General features: G+C 35.9%; 1 protein-coding gene across 1 annotated transcript in view; it reads right to left on the reverse strand.

Moving 5' to 3' along the window:
- The window catches only part of ATG3 (autophagy related 3), a 33,931-nt gene extending 21,762 nt beyond the window's left edge, over window positions 1-12,169 (reverse strand). Inside the window, exons 1-4 of the mRNA XM_020890886.2 lie at window positions 12,084-12,169; window positions 7,862-7,903; window positions 3,983-4,032; window positions 1,059-1,129 (exon numbers count right to left, since the gene is read on the reverse strand). Of these exons, the coding sequence (XP_020746545.1) occupies window positions 1,059-1,129; window positions 3,983-4,032; window positions 7,862-7,903; window positions 12,084-12,155 (235 nt within the window). The 5' untranslated portion in view covers window positions 12,156-12,169. The remainder of the gene's footprint in view (window positions 1-1,058; window positions 1,130-3,982; window positions 4,033-7,861; window positions 7,904-12,083) is intronic.
- Between the last annotated feature and the right edge of the window lie 156 nt (window positions 12,170-12,325).

The raw sequence follows: 12,325 nt of genomic DNA on the forward strand, positions 1-12,325 counted from the left end.
CTCAACATCACTCATTATTAGAGAAATGTAAATCAAAACCACAATGAGATATATCCTCACACCAGTCAGAATGGCCATCATCAAAAAGTCTACAAACAGTAAATGCTGGAGAGGGTGAGGAGAAAAGGGAATGCTCTTGCACTGCTGGTGGGAATGTAAACTAATACAGTCACTATGGAAGACAGTGTGGAGATTCCTTAAAAAACTAGGAATAAAACCACCATATGACCCAGCAATCCCACTCCTAGGCATATACCAAGGAAACCAGGGTTGAAAAAGACACGTGTCCCATTGTTCACTGCAGCACTATTTACAATAGTTAGAACATGGAAGCAACCTAGATGCACATCGACAGATGAATGGATAAAGTTGTGGTACATATACACAATGGGAGATTACTCAACCATAAAAAGGAATGCATTTGAGTCATTTTGATGAGGTGGGTGAACCTAGAAACTATTATACAGAGTGTAGTGAGTCAGAAAGAGAAAGATAAATATATTCTAACACACATATATGGAATCTAGAAAAATAGTTCTGAAGAATTTATTTACAGGGCAGCAATGGAGAAACAGACATAGAGAATAGATTTATGGACATGGGGAGAGGGGAGGAGAAGGTGAGATGTATGGAAAGAGTAACATGGAAACTTACATAACCATATGTAAAACAGATAGTGAAAGGAAGTGAAGTTGCTCAGTCGTGTCCAACTCTTTGTGGCCCCGTGGACTGTAGCCCACCAGGCTCCTCTGTCCATGGGATTCTCCAGACAAGAATACTGGAATGGGTTGCCATTTCCTACTGGGAATTTGCTGTATGGCTCAGGAAACTCAAACAGGGGCTCTGTATCAACCTAGAGGGGTGGGATGGTGAGAGAGATAGGAGGGAGGTTCAAAAGGGAGGGGATATATGTATACCTATGGCTGATTCATGTTATGGTTTAACAGAAAACAACAAAATTCTGTAAAACAATTATCCTCCAATAAAAAAGTAAATTAAAAAAAAGTTCAGTAAGTACTAACTTTTTTTTTTAAATATATATACAACATAATTCTTACCATTTTTGGTGACCAAAAATTGTTTGCCTGATGGTAGGTAAGCCTTCACTTTCAATTCTTCCCCTGTAGCCCTTTAAAAAGAGTGAAAAGCACCAAAATTCAAAAAAAATATTTTAAAAGGCAAAAACAGAAGATATCACATGTTAATCTCAACATCACACAACCCACACCCCTGAGAAAACTATTTTAGGATTGCTTTGGGAAGGATCCAAAAAGTGATGTATGCTGGGGCAATGAAGAGCATAGCAATAATATAAGTGAAATGTACTAAGAGACTGCAGACAGACCAAGAGAATTTAGATTAAATTAAAAAAAGAATAATATGGAACTGTATTAAGCAAGTATTATGTCTTCCTTGAAACAAAAATAATCTGAACCAGATTTTTAAAGAGGGCTGATCGTAAGACCAAGAGGAGGCAGAAAAATAGCTGTATGATATTGCATAACTAAGTAGGTAGCTGACAAGATTCACATTCCTACTGCTGTATTAAAACTGGAACTCAGAGATAAGATGCTTTGAATCACCCAATGATAATGCTGAGAATAATAATGACAGAAATAAACAATAAAACCTTTTATTGAGTGCTTCCTGGTAGCTCAGTTGGTAAAGAATCTGCCTGCAGTGTAAAAGACCCAGGTTTGATCCCTGGGTTAGGAAGATCCCTTGGAGACGGAAATGCCAACCCACTCCACTATCCTTGCCTGGAAAATACCATGGAGAGAGGAGCCTGGTGGGCTGCAGTTCATGGGATTGCAAATAGTCCGGCAGTACTGAGCAACTAACGCTTTCACTTTCTTTCTATTAAGTACAGGATCTAGAACTCCAATATGCATTATTTTCATATAATCCCAAGAAATCTAAGAAGTGAATAATATTAATAGCCCCAGTTTATACAAAACAAAAGCTTAAATAAGTCACATTGCCCACAGTGACAAAACCAGAAGGTATAAAGAAGTCAAGTTACTCTGGGGTTCCTGCTCTTGAATACCACGCCCTCTGTGGGTCAGAGCCAGGTATAATATCTCTGATTTAGGGGGCTACTCTGGAATATCCCACTAAGAAATTTCTTCTGAGTTGACTCTTCCTAGAACGGGTCAGAGCTGGGGTGGCATGTGGTATCTGTCACAAATATAAATGATTTGGAGTTCTGTTGCCTTAAGCTTCCATCTAAACTTCAAATCATAGATTTGAGCATAAGATAAAGCCAGGAAATGCCCCAAAACCATGTCAGCTTCTAGGATTTTTTAGACCATTCCCAAGTGTCAAACTCAACAATGAAATGGTAATGCCTGAAGTTCTGAGGGAAGACGATATAATACAGTCATGATGGCACCTGTAAACATGAACATATAGCACAGAAATAGTCTGCTTCTAGCACAGATTTGAAATAAATTGTTCCAACAGTTCAGTCAGAAGCATAGACACTGAAGTGTGATATAACTGAGTTCTAAGTTACAATAAAATTATTTCAACCATCATAATTCATAAAGTGGGAACTATAAATACTATCTGCTAAACAATGATTCTGTCCATGGATATCAACCCTTAAAACAATACTATAAATTATATTATTAGACAACTAAGGACTACAACAATCAAATCTGAATAAAGAAAATGTATATCTATCACATATCTATTGAAGAAAATCCTTTAGTTCTTTTCCTACAAAATGACTATTATTTTAAATGCTATACACCTATTTGACTTGAAATACATATATTGACATACTGTAGATCAGAATGTAGCTAAATACAGTTTTAACAATTTAGAAGGTGGGAGAAAGTCTAAATCTGAGATCTTCTATGATATGAACACAATTAAAAATATGGAACAGAAATACACACAGGAAAGACAAGACATAAAAATAAATGAACCTGACATTTCAGCCTTTCTTGGTACATAGGAAACAATGTTTGAGAAGTATGAACTATTTGGATGTGTTAAAATGTAAAAATTAAAGGTAACAGAATAGGCCACAGATGAAAGAGAGTTCCAACTGTGATTTTAAGTTTACTTAAGCTCTTTATCAATTAGTACCTTGTTAATTCTAAAATCCCTGCTCCCCAATCAAAACTCTACCTTTCAACTACAACTGAAAAAGGGTCACTGGGAAAAAAAGGATATAACAAGTTGAACCACTCATATCCAAACAAAATAATAATTCCAAACAATTCTAGCCTAAATAAAATAGTGTGCCACTATTGGGATCAATTTTTCAGCTACTGCCAGGTGGCTTTATCATAAGTACATAAAGTAATGAAACTAAATTTATTATTATTCAGATATTTTAAAGATACATTATGAGAACTGCTAAATTGCTTAAATTACTTTATTTTTTTAAATTACTTTATAATTAAAAGAAAATAAGAAAAATAAAAATTAGAAATGTCTGTTACAGATAGATTTCCAATTAAGACTTTACTTGGTATCATGAACCTCTCAACTTTTGAGCTAAAATTCCTAAAAACGGGGAGAAACTTTTGAACCTCAAAGAAGGTCTTATGGTAAAAGAAACATGAGATTCTGAAAAATTCCATATCTATTACTGTCATAAAAAATTCAATACTTTTTAATTTGAAAAATAAGCTAATCAAAATTATTAAACTTTTAAAAATACTGTTTAAAGACCTACCACAAGAACTGACCTAGACACTAAAGAAAGGGAATACTGGCAAAGGAAGGTGCTGATCTCAAAAATGTCCATCTTTTGTGTTAGCACAGCAAAACAAAACAGGTATAACGTTCAATTTTCTTTATTTATTTCACTTTGAGTAATACTGGGGCACTATTTAAAAGAACAATCTACAAGAGGAAAATTAAACTGGTTGTTCTAATTTTCATGCACCAATCTATTTTGTAAACTGCCATAATCATGAAGTCATACCTTTTATGAACTTTCTATTCCTCAATCAAGAGTACTTACCATTGCCATGTTGGACAGTGGTGGACTAAGTGATCTCCAGCTGCCACAAACTATTCAAGATTTAGAAGAAATATGAAAAAAAGTAAAAAAGAAAAATTGAACATCACTGAATGTAAGGTGGCAGAATACCAAAGGGATCATCCTGTGTAATCTTGATACAAAACAATTAGTTAAAATGCAAACAGCACCAACTTGCTCTACAGCCTGAAGATTTATTTTTGAACATGTATTAAAACTACAAATTTTAACACTCAAGAAAGTCCAAATTAATTTTGGTAGAGAAAATATTGAGTGCTACTAATTTTTTATTCAATTTTAATCACTGGATGAGATAATGCCAAAAGCATACAGTATCATGAAATGAATAAAAGTAATACAACAGTATTTTAAAACACCAAAACCACTTTATGGGTGAATAAAATGAAGAGAGATTCTTGCTAACAGTAGAAAACTCAATGAAGATCTTTGAAAAAATTACTAAATAAACATAGTTCTATGATGTAAGAATAGTTTATTACCTCATACTGTACAGTTTTTCTTCATTTTTTAAAAAATTTAAGTAATATATAATTTTGAAAGCTTTTTCACACTGTTAAAGCAATCATTAATAAAAGAGAGAAATGAACTGCCAACCAATGTGGAAAAGTTAGAAGCTTTTGGATTGAATTGGAAAACAACAAGACAATTAAGAAACTGAATCCTCCTAACACATCTTGGACTTTCTGGTCAGGCTGAATATTGTTGTTTTTCTTCAAAAATGAAAAACAGACTCAGGAAGAAATAGTTTAACCTTCTGAAAATTTCCATTATACGTGAGGATGGACTGATCTTAATTGCAAGACAGAAATTCTGCTTATTCTTAAAAGCAGAAAATGAGTCTGTTAAGCATAACTGCAGTGTCCTGACTCAAGCAATACGCACACTTTCCCAATTCTATTTCACAACAACAGCTCTAACTTAAAATCACGTAGTGTTCATGTTTATTACATAGCAAAAAATTACATTATCTTTAATCTTCTAATGCCTTTCTAAGAAAAGTATATATATATATATATGTAATAACCTATTTTAATTCGAGAGTAAAACTCTTAAGAATTCTGTGAGTAACTTCTTCTAAGAAGATAGATTAACAAGATTTAATAGCATACTCCCAACAGCAACTTTACAAAATGTTTCTACTCTTTTATTTAAAGAATTTCTTGACTATTTAAAGTGATTAGGTAAAGACAAAAACCCAAATGAAAGCAATACCCTCTTCCCCAAGTTTTATGCATTTTGGGTCACTGCAACCAGATGCTACATAACAACTCTGTGGTTATCAGGAGTTAATTCATCACTAACACAAAAGTATTAACAAAAATGCAAGCAAAACAAAGAATTAAAAATTTTAAAATTCTTTAATGGAATTGCTCTGAGGTCACAAGACTCTAGTATTTATTCCCTAGCACCTCTGGTGATATCTATTGAAAAAATAACAAAAACTCTAGAAGGTAAGGAAAACTACAAAAGAACATAGCATCGCAATGATATTTAGTATATGGTATCTCTTGCTCTCGTTAGCGTAGCCATTATTTTTATTACGTGCTTCCTATGTTCAAATGAAAGAGTCAAATTTCTAAACTTTCAGTACTGCTTACTCTTAGTGATTAAACACTGGATAACTCTAACAAGATGGAATTAATGTTAACATTCTGATAAGCAGCTTTATTCTTCAAGCTATCCTTTAGTACTAGTACTCTACTTACTCAAGCCATATACATGTTGTACATTAAAGTATTTTTAGTCCAAAAAGTACCATATTAATGCTTGTCCCTTGTTTTAAACACAATACTTCCACATCTCTCAATGAAAACAAAAAGACAGCTAAATGCTGACAGCCAGAAGCCCAGAAACAGTAAGAGAAAACAACTGAACAGATCAAATCAGTATAGTAGTTCCATCAAACCAGTCAATCCTAAATGAAATCAATCCTGAATATTCACTGGAAGGACTGATGCTGAAACTCCATTACTCTGGCCACCTGAGCAAAGAGCTGACTCATTGAAAAAGACCCCATGTTGGGAAAGATAGAGGGGATGGCAGAGAATGAGATGGTTAGGTAACATCATTGACTCAATGGACGTGAGTCTGAGCAAACACTAAGAGACACTAAAGGATGGGGAAGCCTGGAATGTGGCAGTTTATGGAGTCACAAAGAGTCGGACATGACCTATTAACTAAACAACAACAAAGCATTTTATGTCTTCTGATCTTCTTCCTCTAGGCTCTTTCTAAACTAAATCCTATAATTGTGCTCTATTCTCAATCCAGGATTATGTGGTTGGTACCCAACTGAGCTACTTTTTGCTGTGCATGTGTTTAAGAAGGGGGAAATTTATAACTCACTCCATGATACAATTAAGTGCATTATAGGATTAGTAGCTGTTTTAAAACAACTTAATTCTATTCAATGACCACAGGCTTGCATCTCTAACTCCAGCTATCCATTCATCAATGTCACTTTCACACAGAGGCAATAAACCCAAAAAATACAAGAAAAACAGCATACATTCACCTCTGCTCTTTATTTTAGATACTGAGTTTTAAGACTCATGTCTAAATTATACCTGGCAAGAACATTAATACTATCCTTAAGCTCAAAACTTAGTTTTACTTGGCATTCAAGGTATTAAACTTATGATGTCTAAGGCAGACAGGTCCTTTAGAGAATGTCAAGCCAAAACTCATCTTAAAATGAGGAAACATGAGGCCTGTGCCTAGATAGCTTGATTTGTTCAAGTCAGAATAGGAGAAATAAGAGAAATGGGTCTAGAAGGCAGATCTTCCAGGTTTTGTCAGTACCACTATGTGTCTTCACTAAAAATAAAGACAATTTTAGATAAAACTGTCAGTTCAGCACACCATTCTTTGAACTTAAAAGGATTTGGGACTGAAGAGACTGCATCACAATTGAAAACTGAAAAATCAATTAATTCTCTGACTTCAGGTCTTGGTTTTACAACATGATCATGTAACATGGCTCATTTCAAACTGTTTCTTTCAAAACAGTGAGTTAAGTTCCATTGCCAATGACTGATACTTTAAATGAGAGCTAAAGGTGAAGCTTAAATTATTTGCCATTCATTAATGATAAAAAAATACATGGGATATAACTGTAACTACTCATAAAACTGGAGTCCAAAAGGACTTTTAGGCCAGAATTTATTTCTCTGAAGACAACAAAATTAATTATCTAAAGGAAAAAGAAAACTTTTATTATATAGGTTTGATGAACACACAAAATGATTCCTCAAAACATAATTCTATGTTAAAAGTTCAATAAAACACAATTGGTCTATAAAAGAGCCATGAGTTTCAGCATTAAGCAGATTCATTACTGTTTGGCTAGTAAAAAAAAAGTGAAAGAATGGTGAAAAAAATCAGTGTTAAGTATGTAGCAATAAAATATGTAAGCTGAATACTGATAGAAAACTTAATATCCAAGCATCAAGCCAAAGTTTCCAAATGGAAAGCCATGAATACTCATGTTTGGGGTAGAAAGAATCAAAAAACAACAAATATCAGAGTTCAAGGCACGCTCAATATAATACAAATATAACTGAATGATAAATGACTATAGGAATCTTTTCCATTTCTTCTCCCACCCTCATTTTTAAATAAAGAGGAACTATAGAAAAATATGAGAAATGACAAACTGAGAGGGAAGTTACATTTTCTTTTATGGGAAGTAGAAATCCTTTCAAGATTGCTAATACAGTCAACAGGATCTAATTTTACTCAAATCATGATTAAATTTCAAGATGTTTTCTTATAAAGCAAAAAAGTCACCCAGTTTTCTGTAACTGTAGAATATAACAGCTTTATATCTTCAATACTCACCTCTTCTGGGGTGATAACTCCTGTTTCCTTAAACTTGGATTCCTAAAGAGAGTAAAAAGAATAACAGTATTACACTCTCACTTTCAATTGAAAAAACATTTGTGGGCAACTATTTGCCTGACAGTTTCCATTCCAATCCCAAAGAAAGGCAATCCCAAAGAATGTTCAAACTACCACACAATTGCACTCATCTCACATGCTAGTAAAGTAATGCTCAAAATTCTCCAAGCCAGGCTTCAGAAATACGTGAACCGTTCACTTCCAGATGCTTAAGCTGGTTTTAGAAAAGACAGAGAAACCAGAGATCAAATTGCCAACATCCGCTGGATCATCGAAAAAGCAAGCGAGTTCCAGAAAAGCATCTATTTCTGCTTTATTGACTATGCCAAAGCCTTTGACTGTGTGGATCACAATGAACTGTGGAAAATTCTGAAGGACATGGGAATACCAGACCACCTGACCTGCCTCTTGAGAAACCTGTGTGCAGGTCAGGAAGCAACAGTTAGAACTGGACATGGAACAACAGACTGGTTCCAAATAGGAAAAGGAGTACATCAAGGCTATATATTATCACCCTGCTTATTTAACTTATATGCAGAGTACATCATGAGAAATGCTGGGCTGGAAGAAGCACAACCTGGAATTAAGATTGCCGGGAGAAATATCAACAACCTCAGATATGCAGGTGACATCACCCTTATGGCAGAAAGTGAAGAACTAAAAAGCTTCTTGATGAAAGTGAAAGAGGAGAGTGAAAAAGTGGGCTTAAAAGCTCAACATTCAGAAAACTAAGATCATAGCATCTGGTCCCATAACTTCATGGCAAATAGATGGGGAAACAGTGGAAACAGTGACAGACTTTATTTTTGGGGCTCCAAAATTATTACAGATGGTGACTGCAGCCATGAAATTAAAAGACGCTTGCTCCTTGGAAGGAAAGTTATAACCAACTTAGATAGCATATTAAAAAGCAGAGACATTACTTTGCCACAAAGGTCTGTCTAGTCAAGGCTATGGTTTTTCCAGTGGTCATGTATGGACGTAAGAGTTGGACTGCGAAGAAAGCTGAGTGCTGAAAAATTGATGCTTTTGAACTGTGATGTTGAAGAGGACTCTTGAGAGGCCCTTGCACAGCAAGGAGATCCAACCAGTCCATCCTAAAGGAGATCAGTCCTGGGTATTCATTGGAAGGACTGACGCTGAGGCTGAAACTCCAGTACTTTGGCCACCTCATTCGAAGAGTTGACTCACTGGAAAAGACCCTGATGCTGGGAGGGATTGGGGGCAGGAGGAGAAGAGGATGACAGAGAATGAGATGGCTGGATGGCACCACCGGCTCGATGGGACTTGAGTCTGAGTAAACTCCGGGAGTTGGTGATGGACAGGGAGGCCTGGCGTGCTGTGATTCATGGGGTCACAAAGAGTCAGACATGACTGAGCAACTGAAATGAACTGATTTGCCTGGCACCCATCTAGGTAATGGAATGTGAAAAAAAAAAAAAAATCTGTCACTGGTACCTGACCTCAGGATTATGTAGCAGAGGAAACTGACATGAAAGTAATTAAAATACAGTGTGATCAATGTTTCATTAGAGCAAAGCTCTTTGGAAAAACATTCAAAGGTTTATACAAACACTAAACCTCAAAATAATTTTGTAAAATGACTAAATATCATTATTTTACGAGACAGCAAAAATATCTTAAGATGTTTAGACATCTTATAATTCAGCCAATGTCTCACTGAAATTGAGTAATATTAGAAACCAAACCTAGAAGTCCTAAACCATTTAATACTTTCCATTATTCTCATCTCCACCAAGATAGTATACACTATACTCTCCCTAAAGCAAGGATGTTCCTTACCAAATTTTTCTAAAGTTTAAGTTTTACATAAGATTTTATGGTAGAAATTTACAAAAATGAAGATCCATTTATGAACATTACTGATTAAAAAAATACCAAATTATACATACTAAGCACTATTTGAGTAATAGGGACACAGAGTGAATAAAATAGACCAAATTCATCCTTGTCTTCCTAATAAGTTTAAACTCTAGTGCAGGGAGAAAAGCCAAATGGTAATCAATACCAGGAAGAAAAATAAGGCAGAGAGGATACTAGTGGGGATGGAAAGAGAGAGACGGTTATTTCACATAGGATGGCGAGGGAACAAAGATTTAACTGATGGGTGACTCTACAGGAGAGACCTTAAGAAAAGGAAACAGCCAAATGCTGAAGAGCATTTCAGAGCAAATGCAAAACCCAAGGCAAGAGAGTTCTTTTTTTTTTTTTTTCTTTTTGAGAGCTCTTGATAGATAATGCAAAAGCGAGCAAGAGGTTTTGCTTAAAAACCAGTAGTAGTTGAGATAGCACTCTTTATCAAATCAGTATGGGCTTCCCTGGCAGCTCAGTGTTAAAGAATCTACCTGCCAATGCAGGAGACTCCAGTTCAATCCCTAAGTCATCAAGATCACCCGTAGTAAAATAGCAACCCACTCCAGTATTCTTGCCTGGGAAATCCCACAGACAGAAGAGTCTGGAGGGCTACAGGCCATGGGATGGCAAAACTGTCAGAAGCAACTTCGTGACTAAACAAAAACCACTGTAGATCCCTGTAAGGACTCTGGCTTTCACTATACATACGCCTTTCAAACCACAATTTTTCGTAACTTTTACTTCCTAAGAGAAATCATTCTTTCTTTCCCAGGAATTTAGCTTGTTCTCCCTGCTTTCGCATGTCTAGTAGGAAACTATCAATACAAGAATTAGCTTTGTAAAAACGGGGAAGTTTGCACAGGGACGAACAAGAAGAGGGTCATTAATTCTCTTTTCCTTATTACTAAAACTACATACTAAGAAGCTAACACATTTTTTCAGTTTGGTGAACAAGTAGAACACTTCCTAAAAACATAATCTTTTTTATAAGTTCAGTAAAATACAACTGGTCAATAGCAGTTTCATGTTTAAGAAGTCTTTTTCTCTTGCTCTTCTCTCCTTAAAACTAAAAAGTTTTATAAGCATGTATTATTTAAATGCTGTATGCCTAGTTAGACATGTTTCTGAAGAGATGGCATAATATGCAAAAGAATCACTTGATTCAAATGTCAAAATCATTTTCAATTTCAAAATAGACTAAATACTCTCAATTAGGATGGGTTTCACACTAAACAAATACAGGTATGGCAAGTGTTGGAGTTCTCATTTTTAACTTTTTTTTTAAACTTGGCCCAGCAAGGTATAATTTTAAACAATTCTTAGTAATAAGTATTTAAAAACACAGGATTAACATTTCCCACTGTCCTGGAAAGGGAGTAAAGTAAAAATTTTAAATACCAGAGTAACTTCTTGAATAAAGAGGAACCATTTCCAAGGGTTTTTCATCCCCACACTAAGAAATGTAAAATTTTAATTGAAAACTTACAGAAAAAAACACTTAAGCAAGAAATCCTTATTCATTTACTTTTCATCATTGCTTGCTTTTCGGAAAGGAAAAATAAAGTTACAATAACAACAAAAAAATCACTCTGAAAGAGTTATAAAAGAAAAACTCGAATGCACTTCGAAAAATTTATCTTTGAAAATAAATCAGTCACCGGTTAAATAGGTAATATGTCACAATTTTTACTTTTAAAATGCTGTTGTTGCCAATGTAAAATAAAATTATGTATTTAGAATGGCCAGGTTGCTAACGTCCAAGATGAACTAGTTTCAGCTATTTTAAAACCTGAAAAAGGGGGGCTTTGCCTGTAAACTGGGTTCAATGGTACTGAAAAAAAACGTTGCAAATTTCACCTTGTTCTTTTGAAATCTAACAAAGCTGTGACCTCATTCACAACTATTTCAAACTCCTAATTATAAGAGACTTACTATGAAATTTGAAAGAAAAAAGTGACATGTCATTTTAGTATCAAAAACTGACTTAAGATAAGCAATAATCCTTCTTTTAAAAGTTCAAAAGATTTCGGATGTTAAGATTTAACGTTCTCAAACCGACCTAACTACGGACCACCTTCCAACCCAAGGTACCCAGAGCAGTTGAGCTCCGACGGGAATAAACAAGAGTACAGACGCACAGAGCGTCGCTCCGCGAACAGATTAAGACCGCGGTAGGCGGCTGCACCTTTTCCCGCGTACCACCCTCAGCAGCTGGCTACACCGCTCCCCGCCGGACACCACAATGATACTCCAGCGTGCCTGCCAGCCCCTCGCATGGCCGGCTTACCTTGAGGACCGGGGTCAGGTACTCGGCCACTTCCAGTGCCTTTCCCTTCACCGTGTTAATCACATTCTGCATCCTGGGGCCGGAGGGGCGGCCGGCCCCGCGAAAGCGTGAAAAGGGCAGCCGGGGCAGGGAACGAGAGTCAGAAAATGTCCCCGCTGCCGCCGATTCGCCACAGCACCCAGTCGGCGGCACCCGATGGGACGGGTCGCGACGGGACGGACGGGACGAGGGGGAGGGGCGGA

Source organism: Odocoileus virginianus, chromosome 4, assembly GCF_023699985.2.
Source record: "Odocoileus virginianus isolate 20LAN1187 ecotype Illinois chromosome 4, Ovbor_1.2, whole genome shotgun sequence".
Taxonomy (NCBI): domain Eukaryota; kingdom Metazoa; phylum Chordata; class Mammalia; order Artiodactyla; family Cervidae; genus Odocoileus; species Odocoileus virginianus.